This window comes from Eptatretus burgeri, chromosome 3, assembly GCF_056783735.1.
Source record: "Eptatretus burgeri isolate ZD-2024b chromosome 3, Ebu_testis_v1, whole genome shotgun sequence".
Taxonomy (NCBI): Eukaryota; Metazoa; Chordata; class Myxini; order Myxiniformes; family Myxinidae; genus Eptatretus; species Eptatretus burgeri.
Window position 1 is genome coordinate 98,394,681 of NC_140963.1, and position 27,500 is coordinate 98,422,180.

The 27,500-nt window shown below is 42.9% G+C and overlaps 1 protein-coding gene across 7 annotated transcripts in view; it reads right to left on the reverse strand.

Annotated features, from left to right (window-relative positions):
- The window catches only part of MCTP1 (multiple C2 and transmembrane domain containing 1), a 265,879-nt gene that overhangs the window by 209,740 nt on the left and 28,639 nt on the right, over positions 1-27,500 (reverse strand). Inside the window, exon 1 of one of the 7 annotated variants that reach the window (XM_085874638.1) lies at positions 5,126-5,239. The exons of the other annotated variants lie outside the window; for them this stretch is intronic. Coding sequence (XP_085730764.1) covers positions 5,126-5,224 — 99 coding nt within the window. The 5' untranslated portion in view covers positions 5,225-5,239. Of the gene's footprint in view, positions 1-5,125; positions 5,240-27,500 lie in introns of those variants that run through there. 7 annotated transcript variants of the gene reach the window in all.

The window sequence follows — 27,500 nt, forward strand, 5'->3', positions numbered from 1 at the left end:
CAAAGATGCAGATGTCACAGACTCCTCTTTTCTCATAGCCACTGAGCTTAAACCGTCTCCTAAACATCCAGATTTGAGTCATATAATGCCTTGGCCATGCATCTTGCAAGGGCTAGAAAGGGGAAATATTGCGTATCGATGTAACTCAATGCAACGATTCCAGGGGAAAACAAATCACAACTGTCCCTAAACGTTCGTAAACGAAAATATCCAAAATAAAAGTCAGCTGGTGGAGCTTCATTCCTGCTCAAGGAAGGCTACTTGACTAAAGACATATGGCACATCAGGTAATTTTTCACAGACATGCTTGCTCTCCAAGGTTTTTTAAAGGTTTCATGGCAGGATGATTAAAGAAGTGTATGTTATTGTCATTTACAGGTGGTGTACAATGGTAATTGTTACAGTGCATATTTTAACTATTTCATGTTTCCATATGAAGTCAGATCTCTGTATAAGGCACCCTGGTGATAACGAATCCCCACTTATATTACAATGATCAAGACATTCAGAACATGCTTCAATCAATGCATATTTACACTGTGATAGCAATCGGTATTGCTGGAAAACCTGAATATAACAATTGTTTTCCATGGCAAGTTGAACGCAAATGCAATATCCTGCATTACAAAATCATCGAAATACATGAGATTGCCAAAAAGAATTACCAAAACATCAACATAAACAATCATTTTATTATTCCCTGCATTTCTGCATTGCCCAGATGGTGAAATACACCATCCAGGGATGCTGCGGAGAAAGAGGGGCAGAAACACAGATAGGTGAGGCACATTTGGACCCTCACCCTGTGGGAGTGGTCTGGGGAAAAGGCCCAGAGAGAACATGAAATCAAATTTTTTTAAATGAAATTGAATTATAATTTTTTTTGGAAAAGGAAAATCACTGGCTCGACAATTTACAGTGTTTTAACAGCCAGCTGTGTGATATGGTCAATTGATGCTTCAAAGCAGCATTTTGTGCACTCAGTGAGGCATGCCTTCTTCATCTTACTATAAATTGAAAGTATGTACTGCATTTATCGACGGGTCGGGAATTGAACCAACACTAGACATATAATCGCGAGAACCTCAAACACAAAAATTACTAATTTAAATTTAATCAAAACATCAAAAAGGAAAGATGCTAACTTAAAATGATGAGAACTCAAATTGGCTCTGCTGTTAACAACGTACAATGTTGGAACAGGTACGAGAATATGATGATCACAATTTCTTTCAACTTCATTGCCGAGAAACGCATTCATCAGGAAACAATAGTTTTATTTAATAACTTTTGATGTATTAACATTAAAAATTACAATCGCTATAAACTGTAAAATCAAGAGCTCATTCTGATCAGTCATTCTTGATCAACTAGATTTATTCAACTGCTTGCACAATTCACTTCATCAAAGAAATCAAGCTCTTTCACAATCCACTTCCTCAAATATATAAAACTTGTACTTATTATGTCTGCACGGATGATGCACTCCGGTATCTGCTTGCAGATAGCAAGCATAACCCACTGATGTGTGTGTGTGTGTGTGTGTGTGTGTGTGTGTGTGTGTGTGTGTGTGTGTGTGTGTGTGTGTGTGTGTGTGTGTGTGTGTGTGTGTGTGTGTGTGTGTGTGTGTACGTACATACACATACATATATGTGAAGTGTTTGTTTGTTTGTTACTTACAAAATCAAAGATTTTTCAAGTATATTGGTCAGTCGATTTTGTTATTCTGTTGGGTCGCCGAAATAGGTGACCCTTATTGTCAGTAATTCTGTCTGTTTGTTTGGATGTTTGTTCGTTTGTCATCAGCATAATTGGTAATAAACGTGGGCGGATTTTGACCAAACTCGGGTGGTCGGTACATCTTATGACCTAGTGCTTTGGAAATTGTGATGGTTGCTAGGGACGCTTTGGTTCCCCAGCAACAACTGAAAAAACCTTCAAAATCGGTACCGTTCACGCGAAATCAATTCCGAAAGCCATTATCCCACGTAGGGTTATGAAATTTGGCACGAATGATCTACAGGTGATGCTCTATCAAATATATTCCGGTTTTTGTGATATATAGAATACTTTACCCGCAGCACCCCCTACAATTAGGGTATGCGCGGAAATTGGCAAAAATTGAAGGCCCCCTAGCAACCAGGTGAGTGCATCGATATGAATGAAACTTCGCAGGTTCATGGTACTCAATGAGCACTACAACTTTGCCTCAGGACATATTGACTGATTTCGCTTAGGTCAGGGGTCAAAGGTCAATTAGTGCAAAAATTGATAATATGCGAGAGCTGGAGGTGCCTTTGCGCCAAATGCTACTCCTCCTAGGGTTATGGTCGGATGGTCATGAAAATTCACACTAATTATCTGGAATAAATTGTGCACAAACGATCGAGCCGGATTTTCGATTTAGATCTTTGTTCACCCACAGCACCCCCTCGAACTTTGGGGATTTCCGATTTCAAACCACATTTTCGGTACTTTTCATTCAAATGGATACCGAGTAGTTATCAGTCGATGGAACTGGATGAGATTTGAAATGCATAATCTTAAAGTGATTCCCTCTCCGCTATATGACATCCATTTTGCTCTATATCTTATAGTTTCCATGCTCGGCGACCCATTGCTGCCAACCGGCTTGTTTGTCTGTTTGTTTGTCTGTTACTTACAAAATCAAAGATTTTTCAAGTATATTGGTCAGTCGATTTTGTTATTCTATCTGTTTGTCTGTTTGTTTGTTACCTACAGGTCACAATTCTAAACCGATCGTCATGAAACTTCACTAAGTGGTTAAGTTAGTGTCAAGTGAGAAGCGTATTGATTTTGAGGTCAAATGTCATCTTGAGGTCAAATTTCTGAAATCGTCATTTTCCATCCGATTGACTTGAAATTTTAACAAGATTTGCAAATTGCGTCACTGAATTTGGAAAACCAACTATTTTTGAGGTTAAAAAGTCAAAGGTCAACTCAAGGTCAAACTTCTTAAATCATCAAATTTTATTTGAAAAATTGACAATTTTCATCCAATTGACTTGGAAATTAAACAGCAATTTCATAGTACATCACTGAATTGGGAAACCAACTATTTTTGAGATCAAAAGGTCAAAGGTAAACTCAAGGTCAAACATCTAAAATCATTAATTTTTAACTGAAAAATTGTCAATTTACATCCTATTAACTTGAAGGTTGAACAGGATTTGCATAGTCCATCACTAAATTGAGAAAGTAACTATTTTTTGTCAATTAATACCTTACCATGATCAGTAAAATCAGCGAAGGAGGAGTCACGTGACCTCTCAAATGCACAAATCATTCAAAAACTGAACATAGTACAAATACAATCCATACATCAATTTAAAGGTAATTTTACTTCCGATTTAACAACATAACTCTCAGGGTGAAAGAAGAGTTTGTAGAAAAAAGGTTTCCATCTTAGCTAACTTCACCAAATATACACCTCAAATATACATGCATCGTATAGTTTAAAAGAACCAAGTTAACATCATGATTTGATCTTTTGATCGTAAATTGATCGTAGATGATTGATTATTTTCATCGTCGATGTCTCACATCAAAGAATAAATTTTTTGGAGTGTATATTACTGGAAGAAACGGGAATTCAGTGTAAACTTTCAGAGGGTGGAGCCAACCATACATATACATATACATATACATATATATGCTCTGCTGGCTAAACAGTTGAATAGGCTCTACCTATTAGGCATGATTTTAGCAGAGCGACAGCCCTCGATATCTCCATATGATAATACTGCAGCCAATACCAGGAAGAGAATCAAATTCGCAAATATATAGACAATCTACCCTGAGGGGGGAACATCCAGCCAAGTGTTTCAGATGTGTTGGCCCTCACCTTATGAGGAAGGCCTATTTATACAAAAAAAGTAAAAAAAAATAAAAAGTCAAAACATTTAAATGGCTTGGGACGTGCACCTTGACCCCAGGCCAAAGTACACAGTCCAACAAGACTGTCCCGTGAGCATGCACATGAACCTCAGCTCGAAACACATGGTCAATCAAACACACACATCCAAATCCCCAAAGGGCCTGAATGCATGGTCATACAATTAGACCACTCCTCAATAGGAGTAGGTCCCCATGACACCCATCAGCATGGAGCAAAAGCTCCTCCCCAGAGTAAACTGATCAGACCCAACAAGTATATTTAAAATGTATATTTACTATGTCTGCACGTATGATGCACCCCAATATCTGCTTGCAATCTGTAAGCACATGCCACGAGTGTATATAACCCTGGTGTTGGCCTAGTGGTTAGGGTGGCTGGCTTAGGATCCTAGGGTCCTGAGTTTGAGCCCCGTTAGCTGCTGAATTGACACCAGATGGGGTTGACTCAGCATGTCATCCTTCTGAGGTCAGTGAAATGAGTACCAGTGAACTTGTAAATAACAGAACTTGTGTACATGTATGTAGTACATCAAACTATAACAGATAGACAGATGGGCAGACAGACTCGGTGGTACAATGGTTAGGGTTACCGCTTTAAGAGTGGGAGGTCAGTGGTTCAAATGGTTCAAACCCTGTCTGAGTCACACCAAAGACTTTATAAAAATGGTACATGCTGCTTCCTCGCTTGACGCTCAACATTTAAAAGGATAGAGCACAGACAAGCAATGCTGGGAAGGCAACGACAAACCATCCAGTGCAATCCTTGCCAAGAAACTTCTTCAGCATCAACACACTGTAAAGAGTATGGCACATCAATTTTTTTTTGAATGTATGTGTGTGGGTTTATGGCTGAACCTTATATAATTGATAATGGCTTGGTTGACCTCCACCCAATTTTGCAGACATGCTGGGGGTACCCAAGGCCAGGTCATATTAAGAACATCGACACATAATAATTCCATCCCCAGCCCCACCAAGGTGGGTAGACGACTTGCAATCTTCACCTGTTACAGTACACGTCGCTTACTGACCCATGCAAGAGGGAAGGGATATTACTCGCTGGGGGCACAAAATGAATTTGCCCCAACCCCCTCCCCCTCCGCATGCAAGTATATATATATATATATATATATATATATACATACATATATATTCTTCCGAAAACTCACACCAAGTTAACCTTCCTCAGTCTAAGCTTTATTCTCACCTTCATTCCTGCATCCCACTTCTCTCTTTGCTGTGAAACCAATTCCCGGAGATTATTTCCTCTGGTTCTTCCCTCCAGCCTTTTAAAAGTCCTGCCCATTGCAACCTCACGCAGGGATTCTCTAAATCCACTCCCTCCTGATCTTTTATACTCTGACTGACCTCCTCATCCCACTTTCTCCCTGCCACTCCTCTTAGTGTATTGTCATGTGTTAATCTGCACTTTTTGTGTGTTTGTTTGTTTATATAGCCAATAAACTGTTTCAGCATAACCAACTCTCTGTCTCGAGCATTGGGCACAAGTATGAGTACTTCTTTAAAATCCCTTCTGTTTCTCTGTTGGTCTGTCTCTATGAGCCTCGACTTTATATTTAAAAAAAAATAATCACACCAAAGTTGTTTTTGTGTTCCACTCATGGCAAGAAATTTTGCAAGACTAATGCTAAAAAATAAATGTACTGTATACACATGCGCGCGTGCATGTGCGCACGCACGCATGCACGCACGCACACACACACACACACACACTTTAAAATTCCAGCTGCTTAATCCACAACTGTTCAACAAATCAGTGTATCCCCACCAGACTATGAAATATTAGTTTAATTTTCTGCTAAACACAGCACTCCGAGGTTCGCTATTCAGAGCTTTATCATCACCAGACCATGTATTTGTTTACCCTTGTGGCATAATCTTGCCATAAGTTGTTTCACTCATTATGTTTCAGGACTTGATGAAATAAAAGGAAGCAAAAATCAAATCAAATGAAACCTATCCTTTATCCTACTGAGGATAGTCGAGAATCAAGTTGTTGTCGTTTCTCGGCAGCGAAAACCAATACGTACCAGCTAAATAATGAAACCACAAAACAAAAGCCATAGAATAATAGATAATGCTTTTTTTTTCCTCTGCTCGGTGGTCACTGGGTTTTATTATTAACTTATTAAAGCCTTGCAAAAATGGTCCTACATCATTATCATTTCCACAAGTCACATTGAATTGGAATAACTCTGGAAGAAAATGTATTCTTTACGAATAAGCCATTCCAGCACCTTTTTTGTCCAGTTCCACTCTCAACTCTGTCTTTCTCCAAAGTCATACTTAACGGGACTCCTGAAGTTCAGGAAGCTGAAGCATATAAAGCGCAGGGCCTGCTCTTTTCTCACCAAGTTGTTTCATTATAATCATCCAGTCACCATTTCTTGGTACACTTCCAAATTCCAATTTTTCGACTTATCTCCAGTTTAACATCGATGAAATCGCCTTCCCAATTCCATCCATGCCTGTTCTTCACTCCGGTCCTTTCCTCTTTCATAGTATGGCCTGCTGCCACCTCATTACATTCGCTAAACGTACCCTTGATATCCTTGTTATCTACTGTATCTGATCTTGTCTATTCACAAGCTTGTCTGCTGGTTTCCATCTGCGCTGCTGTTTGCTTGTCGATCTTCTGCTTTCTGTAGTTCAGTTATTGCACTGGCCTTGATTTCTGTGGGGGCTATCCAGTTATTATATATGCAGAGGGATTGATGCTTATGAGCCCGTTGTGCAGACAACACAATGGCAAACAACAAGCCATGAATGCGTTAAGGCAAGAATGAATCCTGGACAGGTCATAATTCTCGGAGAGTGTGGAAATTTCCACTGAGCAGTCATGAGAAACGAATCCATTATAGTGAAAACAATGCAAAAAGGCTTTGAATACTCAACCACCAAGCCTGTTTGGGGAAGGGGCATGTGGTGGTGCTCAAATGATAAAATATAAATTGAGAAAAAGGAAAGAAAAAGGGGTGATGGGAAGGAGAGAGAGAGAGAGAGAGAGAGAGAGAGAGAGAGAGAGAGAGAGAGAGAGAGAGAGAGAGAGAGAGAGAGAGAGAGAGAGAGAGAGAGAGAGAGAGAGAGAGAGAGAGAGAGAGAGAGAGAGAGAGAGAGAGAGAGAGAGAGAGAGAGAGAGAGAGAGAGAGAGAGAGAGAGAGAGAGAGAGAGAGAGAGAGAGAGAGAGAGAGAGAGAGAGAGAGAGAGAGAGAGAGAGAGAGAGAGAGAGAGAGAGAGAGAGAGAGAGAGAGAGAGAGAGAGAGAGAGAGAGAGAGAGAGAGAGAGAGAGAGAGAGAGAGAGAGAGAGAGAGAGAGAGAGAGAGAGAGAGAGAGAGAGAGAGAGAGAGAGAGAGAGAGAGAGAGAGAGAGAGAGAGATATATATATGGAGAGGAGAATCATGGAGTATCGGAGGAGGTGTGGAGAGAAGGGAAAGAGGCTTGTTCGAAGATAAGTAAGGAGAAGGAAGAGAAAGGTAAAATCATACAAATGGGGGTAATATGTTGTTGTGGTTATGGAAAGACCCTGGGTTGTGGCACTCAACACATAAGGGATCCTTAGTTTAGATATTTCAATAGTAATTGTGTTTAGTTGGCTTACCTTTCCCCTAATAAAAGGGACTAAGGGAAAGGTTTTGTGCGTGTTTAGCAGGTTCATTCCCCTTTGCGATTTTGCACTTTTCTAAAATCCCTCTCTTCATCAATCTCTTCCAATCCCTCTTAAACCTCTCCTTCCCCGTATCTTCCGAAAAACCCTTCTCATCATCAATCCCTTCCAATCCCTACCACCATCATTCAGTTGCAATCCCTCAAGTCATCAATCCATTTTAATCATTTATCCCAATCCCTCTTAAACCTTTCCTCACCTGCACCTGCACACAGTGTAAACCATGCCCACATGACAACATCCACGCATTAAATCACAGTACAAAACTGACATTCAAAGCCATATCTGCGCTATTTCTGCACAAAGAGTGAACAGAAGCGCAAGGCGAACAAGGACAAAGGAGAGAACCATGACAGCTGGACGAGCATTACTAAGCCAAATCTCTGAGTGCCGATGGGCCTCGCACACCAATGGAAACGCAACATGCAAAGGTCAAAGCTTGTTCCAGCGACCTTTGCTCCCAGAAGCTATGCCTCGCTTCGAGCCCCATAAAAATATGGTATGTTCCAAAGAACAGGCTGATTTGCGACTAAGGAACAGAACGAGAGACCACGAGAGCCTGCCTGCCTGCTTGCCTCCGAGAGTTGCTTGCTTGGTCTGAGGAACTTTGCAAGAGCATCTGCACTGGAGTGAGGCTCCAAGAGTGAATGGTGGCATGATTTCCTTGGGATGCAGTGGCCTTACAAACTGACTTACATGATCTTTCCTTTCTATTTTTACCTGATCTTTCCTTTCTATTTCTACCTTCTAATTTGTCTTCTTGAGATGCACAAGAGAGCGATAAAGAGAACTATCAATGATTACCCTGTTGACCCATCTGGAACGAGGAACTGACACGCATGTCACACCTTTGATTGAGAGCCTACATTGCATACACCACACCTCTCCCGACATGTTGCACCGCATCACCCTCCCGTTGCTCCCTTTACTTCCTCCCCATCACTTTGGGACCAATGTCAACCCACAGGTTGAGTGAGTAAAGAGGTTGACCCTGTGCCTTGAACTATTTATCTTGCTCTACCTCTTTTTCTCTAATTTCCACAGAGTGAATGAGGTGCACCTGTCTTGTGTATAGAAATAATTTAAGATTCTCAAAGGGGTTCTTTAAGTGCATAAGGTCTAAGTTCTGTTCTTTGTGACACTGCATTCTATAAATATTTGTACTTGTAAAAATCCCTCTTCCTCCTTTATAAACTGTTTTCAACCTGCTCGATTTGCAGTCTCCACCAATGGTTAGACATAGCATGTAATAAATAGATGGGAGGTTGTACCCCATTGATTCACTGTGCTAGATTCGCAGACGAGACGTCCCGCATATGGATTCGCACAGCCGCACATAATAAGTAAACAAAGGTAGGAAGTCGAGAGCATGGTTCCCCATCTGGGATAACTAAATCACTGGGAAGGTAATGTGAGAGTTGGGCGCGCAGACCCTACCACATTTAGTTGCCCCAGATGGTGTCCATGGTCTAACAAATCATCCACACTTCCCCCAGACCCATAGCAATATATAGGTAATAATGCGTGCAATAAATACTTTAAATTAGATAAAACAAAATGAGTTACCGAGATTGGCTTCGTCTTACCATATGGTTAACATCTGATAAGGGAAACCTTGGATAACGAGTTATATTTATGAACAAATATCACTGGAGGGAGTGGAATATTCCAGTAAACGATAATCATTTCTCCATCCATCCAGATGCATTCATCAGACAAGAGCAGCACTCAATGTACTCATAAAAAATGATCGATATCGAGGACATGCTACAGATTTGCAGGCACAAAGATATTGCAACCCATTAAGGAACTGATGCAAGTCTGAGAAGCTAAACAGAGCAAGGTTATCATTATTACTCATATTATTATTATTCGTAGTATTCAAAGTGCTGAAATTTGCATTATTTAAAATTATAAATCAATCCACAAACAATGAAAAGCACAGATCAACAAACATATAAATGGATAAATACAAACATACAATCATGAAAAATAGTATCTTGATTTCACAACATCCGTCTCGTATGATATCCAATGGATGTTCGGACTCGTGCTTTGATTCGAGACAAAAATAGAGGAATTATTTTAAATCACCCTCCTACCCTCTCCTTCATTCTCCCTTCCATTTTTCCAATTTTTCATTTTCTCAACCAACCCTTGCCCTTTTGTGTCAGTAATATGTCGAGAACCCCTACACTTGAGATAAAAAGTAGCAACAATATAAACGATGAAGCGTCCTTGAAATCATCTTCAAAGAAGGTAAAATCAAGACATCACTCAGTGGCAAATCTCAAGCTGTTAGAAGGACCCAGAAGTGCAAACTTGATGTGGCATTTATACAAGCTCATCAAACACAAATTACACCAAAGTACACTCTTAAAGCATGAACTGACGATAAAGTGAATTTCATGCAATTTCATGCTCTCTATCGAGTGCAGCCTGTCGCTGCTGGTTGTAACATTGGTTGGGACGCGGTGATGCTGCTGATGCAGAGTCCCCCTTACCAGTACACTGGTACTCATTTTGCCGACCTCGGAAGGACGACAGGCTGAGTCAACCTCCTGGTGTATTAATTCAGCGGCCAACGGAGCTTGAACTCGGGACCCGAGGATCCAAAGCCACCACCCTAACCACTAAGACAACACCAGGCTTATGCTAACAAGTGCTGCTATATCCTCAACAAATCACAAGTACAGCATCGCTATCGTCGTTGGCCAATACCTGTTGCACAGATATTCAATTTTGAAATTGTCACACTGGTTGCATCATCACTGCATAGTTGTCAATATTAAGAGAAGAAAAATCAGTAAGATGGAAAGGCTCGTGGTGCGATGGAGCGAAGTGGCCATTAGAGGGGGAGCTGGGAAGGAGCTGTCCCCACTTCCATGGAAGGAAAATTTTGTACTTTTAACCATAAATTTGTACATCATAAGACACTCTTTGATGCAAAATTAAAGTAAATAATCATGTTTTTCTCATGAATGAAAGTTGTTTTCATTCACATATAACTCCTGAATATATTTTGGATTTTACATTGTATAACATGTGATGCAATGAGTCGAATGTTGTTGTTCGTCTTTCGGCTGCTCCCGTGAAGGGTCGCCACAGCGGATCATCCGTTATGATCCGCATACTGATTTGGCATAGGTTTTATGCTGGATGCCCTTCCTGACGCAACCCTGGTCGCCTCTTACGACACAGGGATAAGGATTTGGTTTCGCCATGATTCCGGGCTGCCCTACACCCTCTCATAGCACGGCCCAGCGCAGAGCTCCCGTCCTCAAGCGATCCTCCAACCCAAGCCTCTGAGTAGCCGGATTACAGGCGCACGCCACTACGCCCGGTATATGCAATGAGTCGAATATAAGCTCAAATTTAAAGATGAACTTCGACTTGGCCATGACTTACTCGCCAACACAGACTTTATGTAGATCTACTGCAAATACCTCGCGAGGATTCTTGGGACCTCGCACGAAGATTCGTGCACGTACTGTGCGCGTGACTTGTGCATCCGGCTAACACAGCACGTGCGCTGTTCTCATTGGTACAATGCTTTACTCTGAGTTACATGTCAAACATTTAGAAACATCTTACATTTTGCGGATCAATAATGCTTGTAAATCGGACAGCTGTTTGTCATTTGCTGTCACACACGTACTTTGAATAGTGGTTGTTGCCAATCAAATGCAATGACATTACGGTTATGATTTTTCATGCAGCATTGAGGGCAACTACTCAAAGGCCAACAGAAACCTACCTTATCACATGAAAATCTGTTAAAAACTTCGATGAAACATTATTTTGTGAAAGCAGTATTTTTCACTATTATTACCCCCACCACCGAAGGCAAAGGAGGATATGTTTTCACCCCTTTCAGTCTGTTTGTGTACAGGATATCTCATAAAGTTGTGGACGGATCCGGATTAAATTTTGTGGACATGTTCGGTGTGTGACAAGGACGAACTGATTAGAATTTGATGAAGATCCGGATCCGACTACTCCAATTTTTAAGTGATTCTTCACCATTGAGAGATAGGGCCAAAAACGATATATAGCACGATATCTCAAAAAAGCTCTGGACAGATTTGGACGAAACATGGTGGACATGTTGGGTGTGTGACAAGGAAGAATTTATTCAATTTTGGTGAAGATCCGAATTTAGATTTGGATGGAAGAATTATTTAATTTTTAAGGTGATTCTTCACCATTTGAGAGATCGAGCCAAAAACGATACTTAGCCTGACATTTCAAAAATGTATTGATTGCGTCCAACATGTTCTCGTGGATCAGGCATTATGTGGCGGAGGTATGCACTCTACCGAGTACTATTCTCGTTGGGCAATAAAATCGGAAGGCTCTTGAAGTATCCAAAAAGCGGTAGAACACCACCAAAAAGCGGTGGAGATGGCAACTATGTTACTGAAGTCTGCCCGTGCTGCCGATGCTGTACCCCTGCACTTTATGGCTGTAATTTGTTCAGGATACCACTAACAATGGCTTCCTCTTTACAAAAGATAGAGGATGGGGTGTTTAACCGTGGGATATTTTATTGTTTGCTAATGTTATCAGATGGGACATCTGGCTTCAGATCAATCCGAGGATGGCGCTCACTTTGTGATGGAATACGCTACATGCGAAGCAACAATCCGATAGAATACAGTGAGGAATATAGCAGGAAACAAAACCTAGATGGGCAGTTAAAAGGTAAGTGTGCTACCTCGACACCATCCTGTCACATAGTACAACAGTGAATACATTTATTTGATGAAATTGCTTTGCATAGTCATCATACTGCTTGAACCATGATGGAGAAAAGTTTCATCTTTAAGTGCATAAGGGATGAACAACAGGTGAAGAAAAGTGTGGTCCAAATGAGGAATAGCACAGGGATGTTGGTTAGTCGAGAAAGTGAGATGGCAAGCTTGTTAAACAGTTAGATTGCGTCAACATTTGCACAAGAACAGTCAGTGGATTTACCCATAGCCGAGGATATCTATTGAAAAGGTGGGGAAAGCCATTTAGAGGAGATCGAAGTCGGAGTGGAGGATGTGAAGAAATAGCAAGGAAAACAAAGAGAAGATAAAACACCAGAAAATATGCACTCAAGAGTATCGAGAGAGAAGTGGTGGAGCAGATAAGCGTGATGTCAACCGAAATCGTTACCAGCTCATTGGAGTCAGGACGGGTACCGGGGGGATTGGAGAGAAGCAAATGTAACACGATTACATCCAGAGAAGAAAGGATCCAGATAATAATCAATTGGGGAACAATCGACATGTTATTTTAACTTCGGTTGTGGGGAAGACGTTGGAGACATTAATTGAGGAATGGATAGGGAACCGTTTGAATAAGATCAAGTTAATTAAATGTCGTCAGCATGGACTTACTAAATGCAGATCACGCTTAACCGAGTTATTGGTGTTCTCTGAAGCAGTTTCTGACTTGGTGGATGAGGGAAGTGCAGTGGGTAGAATGTACCTAGACTTTCAGAAGGCAACACCATATAGATGCTTTTAGGACTGGTTGGTGGAGTTACCAACTGGATTTGGAAACTACAGCTTAGTGATAGGAAATAGAGTGGCTGCAATTGGGAGGATGTGTGGCTGGGAAGAGGTAAGTAGTGGAGTACCCAAGGGATCAGTTCCAGGATCGTTATTATTCATCAATGATTTGGACAGTGTGGTTACGAGTCGGCTTTACAAACTTGGAGGTGACACAAAGCTTAGAGTTAAGGTGGACAACATAGTTGGGGATGGGGAGTGTGGGGAATCAGATTTAGGAAAGTCTTGATACTTTCAGAGATTTGGTAAAACATTGGCAGATACAGGATAACATAAATCAATGTGCACAATACAAGATGTTGCGGATGGGTTAATAAGAATAAGAATAATAATAATAATAATAATAATAAAAATAATAATACCATTCTGTTCATGCCATAAAGGCACATAGGGCTGCCGAGGCAGTTTCATTAACAAGTACAGTCCTGGATGGGTCACCACTCCAACGAAGGTTACCCCAAATGGTTATTACCCCAGTACACTGGTACTCATTTCACCGACCTTGGAAGGATGACAGGCTGAGTCAACCCCACCTGGTGTTAATTCAACAGTGAACAGGGGGCTCAAACTCATGATCCTAAGGTCCCAAGCCAGCTACCTTAACCGCTAAACCAATGCCAGGCTGGGGATTGGTTAGAACAATGAAAATAGAGATTACATGATGCAAAGGGAAATGTTGGAGTGTATCACACAGAACGATCTGGGGGTGGTAATAGATATATGTTTGGGGGTGGTAAGCATGCCAGGCAGCAATGGGTAAAGGTAACAGGGATTTAGGTTGTAATCATAGGGGGTTGCATTACAAATCAAGGTAGTTCATGTTAATGCTGTATAAGAATTTAGTGAGACCTCATCTGCAAACAGTTTTGGTTACCACATCCGAGGAAGGACACCGTGGAGACAGAGGGGACACCGTGGAGCAACTACATTGATTCCAGGGCTCGCTAGACTATGTTATGAAGAGTTGCTGGAGGAGAGAGGATTTCATACATGAGAAAGGAGGTGATTGTGAGGTATCTGATGGAGGTGTTTAATTTAATGAAGGGTAAAGAAGGAATAAGTGTAGAAGTGTTTTTCTGCAGAATTGACAGGGATAGAACCAGGGAATACAGCTTGAGGTTAAAGATTGATTTTGATGTGCCATACTCTTCACAAAGTGTTGGTGCTAACGAAGCAGTTACTTGGCAATGGTTTTATTGGGTGGTTTTCCATCACCTTCCCAGCATTGTTTGGCCAAGCCCTCTTCTTTTAAATGCGAAACATAAAGCAAGGAAGCAGCAAGTACTCTTTAAGAGACTTTGCTATATGACTCGCCCCGGGTTTCAACCAATGACCTCCCAAACTCAGAGCGGACGTTTCAACCATCACACCATCCAGTGTGGTTTTGGAGGGGAAAGAAGAGTAGAGTTAAGACAACATTGAGACAAGAGTGTTTCACTCAAAGAGTGGTGAATGCATTGGATGGTCTCCTTGGAAAGGTGGTGACAGCAGAGACAATAGATGGATTTAAACTAGAGCTGGATAGGTATCTCGAAAGCAGCGGCGATAGAGGGGTGTATGAGTGTTGGCAGTATTGCATAGGCTTTATGAGCCTCGTGGCCTCCTTCATTGAAGTTCCTTGTGTTGACCTTGTGTGTGATCTTTGATGTTTTATATCTAAAAATGCATTTAGTTTACTGATAATAATAAAAAAAACCTCCTTTAAAACGACAGGCAATGCAATTCAGAGTAAAAGAAAAAAAATCTTTAGCACAGGCTTGCACTCCCATTAAAGCAATGATGTACTCCTCATATCATATCAAACAGAGTATAATGAAAGAGTAAAAGGGATATTGTTAATATCTCATACGCAAGGTAGTGCAAGGGACAGTGGGTGTAGATAAGGAAAGAAATAGGATAACCCATGAAACCATGGAAAAATATGTGGAATTGCAAGGTAAAGGAAACTAGGAGAGATGCAGCGTTGGGGAGGTGGAGATGGGAGACAGTCAAAGCCACCATCCATATTGATGGAAGTCAGCACAAGTCCTCTGACACCTGAACAGACACGAGAAAATCAACTAATTTCATAACACTCGAATGTATTGCACAATAATTATTGCCCGCATTTGTCTTTATGAAGCCATGTTGAAATCGTTTTCGATATCTTCCCATAAAATCTCTTAAAATACACTCCATACCGTGGGATGTTCTGCTGATTCCTATAACCACTCCCCCCTCCCCCCCCCCACCACCCCATTCAAGTTTGAGGTCCAAGAACGCAAGGCCGAACACACCATTGATATTTCATGTAAGAAAACTGAATCTGAGGGTTTGCTTATTGCTCAACATAGGCAGATTGGTGGCCTTACAGTGCTTTACTGGCGATATTCTGGTCCTGCACCTCCTGCCCTGTCATATGAACACCCAGCCCTTTTCCCTCAATGGTGCTCACATTCTGCCAGAGACCATTTGCTTGTTACCGTCTCCGAGATAAAACTGATCACCTCCATTCCTGAAACTGTCCGTCTGTCTGATCATGTCTGATCTGATCTGAAACATGATTCCTGATCATGTCTGATCACATGAACTAGAGGAAGATTCACCGTCTGTCCGTCTGTCTGTTCCCAGGTACCGCAAAAATGGCTGAACTGATCGCAACCATTTTTTGGGTGTGTAATCCTGGGACCCCTTGGAGTAAAATAGGCATAAATAAAATAACATGACCCCCCCTTTGACGGGTCCCGGAGGGAGCGGGTGCTTCTAAGTCTTTATAATCCCACATCCTTCAGATATTAGGCAGTTGGTGTTGGACCAGCTCCTGATTCTATCAAGAATCAGGAGCTGGTCCAATACTTGGAATGTCTTTCTAACATGGCAAATCTAATATTTTCACTTTGCTTTTCCAAAAGACCATTTGGCAAACTCTTCCATCTGCTTTCTCGACAAACTGCCTGAAGAATTTCAGTTATTCAACTTATGGATGTCACCATGAGCCACAAACTTCATTGTCTAAACTATATATTCGAGTAAGCTTCTGAAACAGTTGCCAACTGGGTATTCTCCATCATGTCAGGACATTACTTGGCAAATCCGAACTTCTAAAACCTACAAGGCCTTCATCTGCAGCTCGATGAATTCCCAGCCTCACATCCTATGGGCTGGAAACTAAGCCTCATTTTTTTCTCATCTCGATATCCTGGACACTTCGGCCAACAAAATTATTGGAATCTCCGATGACGAAGCTCAATCACTTGGTCTGTTATTCCTGTATCAAAGGCAGGTTGGTGGTCTCGCTGTATTTGACACCTCCATTGTGGTCCTGCACCGTATGCTCTCTCTGAAGTCTGACCCTCCCCCCAACCACACGTTCCCTAAAGGTTAGAGCATTTCACCAATAACCCACTTCTTTTGAAACTTCCAAAACAAAGGCTCACTGCCACCTCCATTCATTTATTCCTCATTTTTTTCACCCATGGAACCAACTTCCTCAGTCTATTCAATGTCATTCTTCCTCTAGAGCTTCCAAGATGGATGTCCACTTCCTCAGGTGATCCTCTATCCATTCTCATGACCCATTTCACCATCGGCATAGTTTGACGTCTCTATTTTGGAAGGGGGGGGGAGGGGACTTAATATTAATAATTGGTAGTTTGGTCTGACTTCCAAATTTACCACCTGTTAGTATAGTTACAGTGTTAGTGTACTTGAAATCACAGATGCAATGCATTGGCAGGAGGACCCAGACTCCTAGAGGTACGCACATTCATCTCAAAGCTGTCTAGCCTGGGTGTGAATCTTGACCCAGCTCCAAACTGTCCTGACCGCAGCACCATCATAAGATTGGGAAACTATTGGCACATTCTGCAATCCATCCGTCTCCAAAGCTTTCTTGAAGGCAGTACAAATGCCTTCTGCATTTTTGGAAGACGAGCAGTTGACAAAGCGCAGGAACATTTCTCCGATCTTGAGGTTTTCTGTTTTGTCTGATACAAACTGAAAACTTCTCTACATTAAACAATCTGGCCTCATCTGCCATTGTAGCAAAAAAAAAAACCCCAGATCTCATTCACTGCCTGTACAATTCATTTGCAAACTAAATCTGCACAGATCTATTGCACTTCGTTTTGAAATGAAAGAAAGTTAGGATAATAGGGTTAGCCTGCAACTTCTTGAAAGTTTTGTGATACTTTGAAAATAAATCACAAAATTCAAGGAAATTCCCATTCAATTTAGCTTCGTTTCCCTCATTGCACCCACAAAATGGTAAGCCAAGCTTTGAAAGTATCTTGACAATATCGAAAAACCTTTGCAAGGTAATCCCTGTTTCTCTCAAAGGTGCTTTTATGACTTTCCGAAAGCTTCACCACGACTGATCCCGTTTCTTCGCTATGTTTGAAGAATTCCCATTTTTCCATACATTCCAAATGAACCTGGGAAACGGCATGTTTAGACAATTTCTCAAAGATCTTCCAATTCTGCACACCTTTATTGGCAAATGAATCCTCAGCATAGCTTGCTTCTGAGTGGAAGTGATGGCAGGGAGAGCAGGACACAGCATCTTGTTGAACAGATCATTCAACCCAAGGGAATTTGTTGCAATCCAAAAATGAAAAAGAGCGACTGTTTTCCCCATATGTTATCTTTGTTAAATTAGTCACATGTGGTTGATTAGGCCCAATGCTTTTTCTCTCCAAGATTTGTCGGAACATTTATGATTCTCACATCATTTTCAGTTGTATGTATAATGTATGCAGAGAGAACCCATACTGACTGCATCCAAAGATTCAAGATCGTCTTGCTGTACTTGCGATGATACGGCATCGATAGCCGAGGTAGGCGGTGATGGCGAGGCCCGACCTGGAGCAGTTGTAAAACCCTGCTGTGAATCACCGCCGGCAGGTCAACAGTTGCTTTCACAAAAAAAAAAAAAACTTCCAAAAGTCCATTTTAGCTTTTCTTTCGATAGGTACACATCCATCCTGTTCATTCTCATATCATGTGCTGTAGCTAAATGTCAATCAAGTTTGAAAAAGGATGCAGTCAATCACGTCACTATGCAAATACTGTGACATCTTCTGTGACTGCAGGGTAGAAATCAGTGCAGTTGGGTACCACAGATCCCAGGAGCTTTACCCCCATTTAATCATTTCACCACAGCCCGTGTTTCCACAAATGAAGGTGGATCACATTTGATCGGAGGGTCAGCAATAGGGATAGTTACACCTCTGACATCCAACTAAACAGCTCGTGGGTCAGCCTGGTACAGCTACTCAAAGTAACCAGCCCAGCGGGTCTTCACTTCCGACTCTTCCGAGGTTTACACGATTCCTGCAGCAAGTCACAGATCTAGTCTGGTCTAAAAAAAACATGTTCTTGTTTTCCCCCATTTCCATCATCCTCTTTTTGTTTAGTTTTTGCTCCATTTATATTTCATCCCTGAAAAATATTATATTTTCATAAAAGAAAATATAAATTTATATAAATTCCAATAAAAATATATTTCATCCCTTCCACTTCTTGCTATGTTTGAGCTTTATCCAGCCTGTACACCTTTGTTTCCTCCTCCCCTTCCCCGAGATCTCATTTTTCCTCATGCCCACTCTTCCCCCCCAAGGGTCCTTCTTTTGTGTCTCTCTGTATCCCCTTTATCCTTCTGTCTGTGTGCGTTGCATCCTTTTCCACAATTCTCTCATTGTTTTGTTATTTTCTCGTCGATTCTGGGTTTCTAGCTCTTCTACAGGACTTGTTTTCCTTTACCTGCATAAACATTGTAGAAGGAGGGATACAACATTAAACATAAACAGGATTCTTATCTTTGTAACTTCGAGAATGGAATACCATCAGACACAAACTCCCTTGAGAAAAATTTTAAAAATATGTCAGCATACCACGAAATGGTGCAAATGACACCTCATTCTGAACAACTCACGGAACTATCTTGGCAGATATAATACAACTCTATCTGGAAAAAAAAAAAGCCCCATGTCAATTGAAACAGGATGGGTGTTTTTTTTCCCCTTTCTTTCACACAAATATAAGGATGTTTACAATTGTAAAACTTCAAAGTAAAACACACATCAATACCAGCTCCTGCTACAAAACAATTTGGAGATTTCATGATGTGCATGTGAAAATTTGGTCAATTTTGGGACAACTGTTTGCGTGTGGTGGGCCATAATAGTGGCTCCATGGGAACATGCTGTTGGCCAGTTATGGCCTGACATCATTGTTCAACAATTTGTATTGTTTGTTCCTATTTGTCGACATGAGGGTATGTTCAGCATGGTCTTCAATAATTCGTTTAGAATGTATTGCCTTCCAGCTTTGTTTGTAAGGTCGATGTTTTTTGGCCAAAATTAATTCTCGCTTGTGGAATATGGTATTATTGGCATCTGTAATACAAAAGGAGCTTGGTATTAGCGTGCGTGCGTCCATCCATCCCTGTCTGCGTCTGTCAGTCCCTGCATCTGTCCATCCCGTCGTCAATGAATGTCCGGTCGAAAAGGATATGAACAAAAAAGCAACTGTTATTCAATAATTCATTCACACTATTTTTAAAGGGTAAAAGGAAATTTTTTATTTATTTCCTCTGGAAGCGACGGGTCTTAAATATGAGTTCCTTTTTTAAATGGCAACATCAAGTGAGGGCATGAGTGATTATGAAATAGCGACAATTCAACTTATTATACAAGCAAGTGATTCAGAGTTTTCAGGAAGGAGGTCGGAGTTTTCAAAAAGCAGTTTGTCCGGTGATTATTCCGACAATGTTGATGGAGGTAGTGTTGCTTGGCTCAGTGTTTGGACCCAGGTGCTGGATCGTGAGGAAGACTACTGTCTGGCACATTTAGATTTTACTGTACAACTGACCATTTGAAACCAGAGAAACTCCCAAACTGAAAGAAAAGCGATTGTGTTGTTTGCACTGATAGGAACTCTTGAGAGGAACAAACAGATAACTTGTGAACAAGTTATCTGTACACCACTTGCAATGTTGCATTATGTGTTGGACATTGTTGGAAAGATTACCGCACATGCGTTGTCTATAAAAGATGTTCAACGTGACTTACTCCTAAACATTGTAAGTTTCGTTTTCTTTTGTATTTTGCGTTACTATCTCTGCCAGCGAATGTCTGTCTGTTTTTTTTTTGTCTGTTTGTGAACAGGATATCTCAAAAAGTTGCGGACAGATTCGGATGAAGTATGGTGGAGAGTTTGGTTGTGTGACACCAAAGAAATGATTCGATTTTGGTGAAAATCTGGGTCTGGATCTGGAGCCAAGAATTTTAAAAGTGATTCTTCACCATTGAGTGGAGTGATGGGGCTAAAACGATATACAGTATAGCACGATATCTCAAAAAGTTGTGTACGGATTCAGACGAAATTTGCATTGTGTATTTTGTGTGGCATTTGTATACTGGTGCATTACGTAATTAATAAGAGACATAACTAGAACTGCCACTTTATAACTGCTGGCAGTCATGAACGCGTACCGATATGTCCCACATTGATGTAACCCTGCTTTGATCGGACACCTGACCCTGACCCATGACGGTTTTTATATTATTATTATTATTATTATTAATTTTTCAATTGAATTCAGAATGGGATTAAAATTAATTCAATTCAAATCAAATGGAAGACCAAAGAGATGCAGTCCTACAGTCATCAGAAGGAACCCGAACAAGCAAAAAGCAAAGATGAAGTCATCAGGAGGAACCTGGATAGGAATCGCATTTCAGCTGCTGCTCCTCTACCCTTAAACTCTCAAGACACAGCCAAGTGAACCTCATTCAAAAAAAACAAAAAAATCAAAAGTATTAAATAATTCTGGCTGCCAGCCCATGCATCCGATCAAGTTGAAATATAAAACATGTATTCCCCATCACTAGTAGATCACAATTGTGAAGTTTCACATCGATTGATTAAGCGGTTTCAGAGAAAACATTATTTAATATTTTCTTCAATCCAATATAGCTGCCAGACCATGTGACCTATCAATTATTACTTAACAAACTTCTACACCCATGGATTGAGGAACATTTGTTTGACGTTTCCCATCGATTTGTCCAGCTGTTCTGCAGAATAAGATTTTTTGTGGTTTTAGGGTAAATCCAGTATGGCTGCCAAACCAGGCGACCAATGATGTCATATGTGTGTGAAACTTTTTTTCCTCATGGATACGCGGTCATATTTGTCAAGTTTCGCCTCGATCTGTTCAGCCACTTCAGAGAAGAAGATTTTTGAAGGTTTTTTTATGGCTGCCAAATCAAGTGAACGATGATGTCACCAAAATTTTTTTTCTGTGGACCATTTTATCTACAGATGACCCTCAAAATTTGCATGCTGATCAGATGTAGCGTTCTACATATGTAACTATGACATATGTAGAATACATATGTAACTATGATATGTAACTATGTATGTAACTATGTATGTAACTATGACATACGTTCTACATATGTAATTCTACATATGTAACTATCAGAAAAAAAAAATCAAACTTATTTGCCATGAGTACTACTTGCCATGTGCCAAGTTTCAATTTTTCCCCATTTTTCCCCCAAGTTCAAAAAAAAAAAAAGAACCCCATGAAAAACATTTACTGAATAAAACAAACAAAGTAGAAGGAGGGAGAAGGTTGAGCTCAATAAAAGAATGAAAGAAACCACAAATTCATTCACTTGTTTCTAGATCCTCCTACTGTCTTTCACTTCCTTACAAAACTATGTCTGACAAACAATGGAAAACATGGAGAACATGGAGGACAAGGAGGGAAAGAAAGAAAGAAAGGAAGAGAGGGAAAGCAGTCAGTCCCTCAATGGATGGCATAATGGCCTGGACTTCCTTTTCCGCTGGGTTGCTGACTCCTCCACTGGCTCAGCACAGCTCTGGCAGCTGTATCTCAGGCTGCGGATGAGGATGTCTCTTTTGGCGCATCCCAGCTCCGGTAGTCTCAGCAGCACACAGCACAGACGCAGGGATGTTTCCAGCCCAGCGTCCCAGCCAACGCCCAGATCTCAGCATGGATGCTCACAACTCAGCACCCCCAACAAACTCTCAGACATGATGTTGTTTCTCTCGCATCCTGAGGCCAACTATCTTTATGTGAGCCATGCTTTGATTCAGACAGGGGAATCGTGTGATGTCCTCTCCCACCCCGGCCAGGCCCAGTTTGAATGTCAATGGCTGCTGATGTTCAAAGTACAAACGGTCACTACATGCGCCCTCCAATGCGCCGGACCCTTGAAACTCAATGACTGTCAAGTCGACTGTACTGTACTGAAATGGAAGATGCTTAGCAGGCAGACACGAAGCGGAGGAACAGTCAAGCCGGGCTGTGTTGCACGAGTGCGAGCGCGGGCGTACTGTGCCCGCAGCTCCCCTTTATTCCGTACTCGGTACACTCACGAGCCGGCCGACTCCAGCATTACTACGACGCCTCAGGCGGCGCGCACACCTCATATCCCTTGCCGATCCCCACGGCCACTCCTCCCATAATCACGCCCACCATGCATCATCACCATGCCCTTCCCCATAGGCCCGCAGACTCCACCACACTCCTCCCCCCTAAAAGTATGATTATTAAATGATCAGTATTATAAGAAGCATAGACAACACGAAGAACCTCAGTATAATAATCATGCAAATAAAATGAAAACAGCGAAGTATAACAGCACATCACATCATATAATGCGTGGAAGCGAGCTACTGGAGAAGCACAGCAGCACGACGCAGCAAAACCGCCCCCAGGCAGACCTGAAACAGATAAACCTTTCGAGGCCGGACCCCCGCTGTCTGGAACCAGCGGCGCCACCGCCAGACCCAACCGACCTTGGTGGGGGCGCTGAACAGCACCCTTGGCTGGAAGCAACAAACACTCCCCAACCCCCACGCACCATAATCAGTTGAGATTCCACCGCATGGCCAAAACGGCCTTGAGCGCACCCAGAGAACCACGCCCCAGGCGCCAGGCACGTCTGACCTCGCTGAAAGCAGAGGTGGGGGTAACGCCGACCAGCGCACGAGTCCCGGCTCCGAGTCGATCTCCGAGACCCACACGGCAGTTAGACGGTAGTAATTCCATTTAAACCCCACTTCAACCATAAGCTCGTTATAAATCAATAGGAATAACATTTGAACCATTGCGAATTCATTTTTCCGTACAGCGCGCTTTTTTGATAAAATCCCAGCACATGACAAAGCAATTACCTGCGGCCTGGGGCAACTGGAGGCCAATAAACCTTCTTTATTCGCCCCCACATCACATTGATCATAACACCAACTCCATTGACTGATCCCCGCCAAATGCACTTTCACATGAGAACTGCTGGCATTTATTTCAACAACGTTAAACTGCATCACTAGAGCAAGGAAAAACACATATGCCATGAACAACAACCCACAACCCACATCACGAGTCCGTTTCTGGGTTGCCGACTTGATGTTGCGACTCGCGACTCCCTCTAATGCCACGGGCTCACCGCTACCTGTTGAAGCTGCCTGAACAACACCGATGCGCATTGCCTCACGAACCCTGCCGAAGCGCGGGAACTCATCGCGAACGAAGCGCGGGAACTCATCGCGAGAGCTGATATGGCTCTCGCCGCTCCTGGAGCGCACATCACCGTCACAGGCAGCAACGAACGGTGGCTCCCGCTGCATTGACGCGGCCCCCGCCGCCAGAGCCTCGCCCTCGGTACTCGACGAAGGTCTCGAAGAGAGCACTGGCACATCTGGAGGCACGAACCGGAACCCGTTCCGACCCAAAAGGGTCCGGCTCGCCGAGCCCGGCTCCTGCTCCGGCTCGCCGGCATCATCATGCCCCGGCTGCAGGCTGATCTCCAGGTCACTGGGGTCCTGCTGCGGTGCCCCTTCGCTCCCGGTGCGACTGTGCTGCGGTGCCCCTTCGCTTCCGGTGCGACCATGCTGCGGTGCGTGCCCTCGTCCCGCACCGCTAGGCGCGCGAGCACCCTGCGGCACTTGAGCCATCGCGCGGACTCCGGGCTGCGCGACCTGCGGCACTTGCGCGGTCACCGCGTGGCCCTCGGGACTAGCCGCCATGCTCCAGCTGGAGCTACTCATTACGTCTTGGCCAGCAATAGCGTGGACATCCGTGAGTGTCTGCTCGACAGATGAAGCAGTCGCGACCGCCGAGTCGAATGTGATGTCGGTCAACCGTAGGATGGCTGCTCGCAGACCAGAAATAAAACGATCTCTGAACCGTGCCGGACGCTCCTCCGACGTGAATTCGCACGGCACAGCCGAATGCGATGCGCGGCCAGCACGAGTGGACTCAATTCGACACCCGATCCGTGCCTCGCTCACTTCCCCCCCCCCCCCCGCCACTGATCTTGTCATTTCCGGATCAATTGCAAGCAGGTTTCGACGCGGGACGGAAGGATCGCCTCGCACACCGCCATCTATGACCGTAACAATGGGCGATGACCCTCGGCCCACACACCGTAGACGACCTCGAGAGCCCAGACCGCCGTCCGAGTGATTGCATTGCCACGCTCGCCCACGACCCGCGCCGCAGACCGTGCGCATGGCCGTGCGTGCCTGGCCCATCGGGATGACCCCTAGACAATCTGCTGTGCCCCGACCAGAGACCTCGGACATTCTCCAGAGCTTGCGCGACGTCCAACGCCGCGTTCGAGCCGAAACGCGTATCCTCGACAAAACGAACAGGAAAATGAACCAAACGAACGAACGTTGCCCACTCGACGTGGCCGAAGTCGATTCCGACGAAGGCGGGCACGCGTACGTTTGCCGTGCACCGACTCTTTGCCATATTCGCGCTGGCGAGACCTTTGGCTCCGTAGCTTGGAACCGCACGGGTCATTTGCCGCCCTTACACACGCCGATCCGAAGATCCTCGTTCGCCAACTGTACTGTACTGAAATGGAAGATGCTTAGCAGGCAGACACAAAGCGGAGGAACAGTCGAGCCGGGCTGTGTTGCACGAGTGCGAGCGCGGGCGTACTGTGCCCGCGGCTCCCCTTTATTCCGTATTCGGTACACTCACGAGCCGGCCGACTCCAGCATTACTACGACGCCTCAGGCGGCGCGCACATCTCATATCCCTTGCCGACCCCCACGGCCACTCCTCCCATCATCACGCCCACCATGCATCATCACCATGCCCTTCCCCATAGGCCCGCAGACTCCACCACACTCCGATGAGTAACCAATGAGTACGTGCTTCGGTATGATTGTCAGGAGGAAGAACACATGGCCACGCAAACAAACAATGAACACTGGGCCAGACATCGGATGCTGATGGAAGTGACCAATCAGGAGAGAAGAGTTTGAAGTGAGGGATGCAGGGATGGGGTCTGAGCCCTTCTTTACACACCCAGTACTGGCAAATTTCCTGTTAACACAAATCCAAAAAAACACCTATCTAAACATATTTCAGGATATAACTAACGACTAAAAAAATTAATGCTTTTTGCTATCCCTTGGGGCAGTTCCGTTACAATATTATACCACTAAATTTCAAACTAGCAATTAAATTGATTTTACCAACTATAACTTTTTCAACAACTACATCTAATTGGAGGACTAGTAATTGGCAAGACTGCATGTGATGGTTGGAGGAAGGGGGGATGGGCATGTTGGGAGAATTTCAAGAGGAGGGGTGTAGTGAAATCGCTAGATAGGCTTAATCGCCCCCTCCTCCTGCATTGAAGTTCATTGTATCATGTCATGAAATCACAAAACAACCATGACTTATTAGAAGAGAAACATAACAGCACGAGTCAGCACCTCCCTCAAGTGTATTACTGTTTAATTGGAATTGTTCTTCAAAATGCTCTTACACCCGCTCAATTAGAGGTTTTTGCTGCTGCTGCTCAGGATTGAAGGCAATAATCTTGGTAAAATCCAGTTCCATAATTAATAGCATTTGAAAAAGAATCCTCAAAGCATTACAAGTACCATTTGTTACAATTTCCTAAACGCTCTCGTCCAAACCACAGCTACACAGAACCCATTATTTGTCAAAAGTAACTTGCAATCCAGTACTTCATATTTGGTTCACTGACAAGCTGTAGCTGTACATAATTATGGTTTCGCCCAAGGAAAACCATTATAATGGCTGTAAAATATTTTACTTACAAGAGTTGGACTAATATGCAAGATTCTCTCGGCAGTGATGTCTCAGTACGATGAGTTGGGCCGAACTATTTGAGACACCTACATCAAATGTGCTTTAAAAACAAAGCTAATTGGACAAATGTGATCTCTTGTTTGATGGACGTCGTTATCCAGTCTGCCAAGTGAATATCAAGCAGAGTTTCAAAATACTCATTATGTTCATATTGATTGTAATGTTCGCAGCATGTTTAATAATATCTCATCAGCCTGTAACTCACGCAGCGGAGATGGGCTTTTGCAATCACTTCTGTGAGTGTGTCTGTGTGCCTTTGTGCCTGTCTGTGTGTCTGTCTGGGCTGTAAGTTGTTTTACCATTTGAGTTTTTGTCATCAAATTTTCAACAAAGCTTTATTATGGAAATACCGAAAAGACAAGAATTATAATTAGGTCAAAAAGTCAAAGGTCGGCATCACATAACATCGTCAATTTTCATCCGATTGACTGGAAATTTAAAGAGTTTGCATAGTGCGTCACTGAATTGGTTCACCAAAAGCTAGAAGCCGAATGATTTTTTTTGTTTTTTAAACATCAAAAGGTCAAAGGTCAAGGTTGCATAAACTCGTCAATTTTCATCCAATTGACTTGAAATTTGAAGAGGGTTTGCATATTGAGTCACTGAAGCCTAATTGCTTTTGAGGTCAAAACGTCAAGGTCACCAAAATCGTCTTTCTTTTTCTTTCTTTTTTTTAACTGTTTTCGTCAAGTTTGCAAACGGAGGAAAAATAAGTCTGAATACAAAGCGGACGCGGCTGGACTTTGCATTTTCCAATGCTTTCTGGTTTTATTTGTCTTCATCTAGATTTAAATTGATGTATGTGTTTACACTACCATGTTTTTTGTTGTCAACTGTGAAGAAAGGAGGAGGAGGAGGAGGAGGAGGAGGAGATTGGGTCCATACTCTGTGCAGAGCATTGGTGCTGCCTAAGCAGTCTCCTTGGCTATTGGACACAATCCTGGACGGATCGCCTCTCAGACACAGTATACCAGCAAGCTGGCACTCATTTTGCCGACCTCGGAAGGATGAAAGGCCTAGTTAACCCCACCTGGTATTAATTCAACATCTGAGCAGGATTTGAAATCAGGACCCTAGAATCCAAAGCCCACCACCCTAACCATTAAGCCAAACCAGGCATGTGAACCAGGCGGGGTACGTGTGAAGAAAGATTCAAGTGTGTCTTGAATTAAATTATTATTGT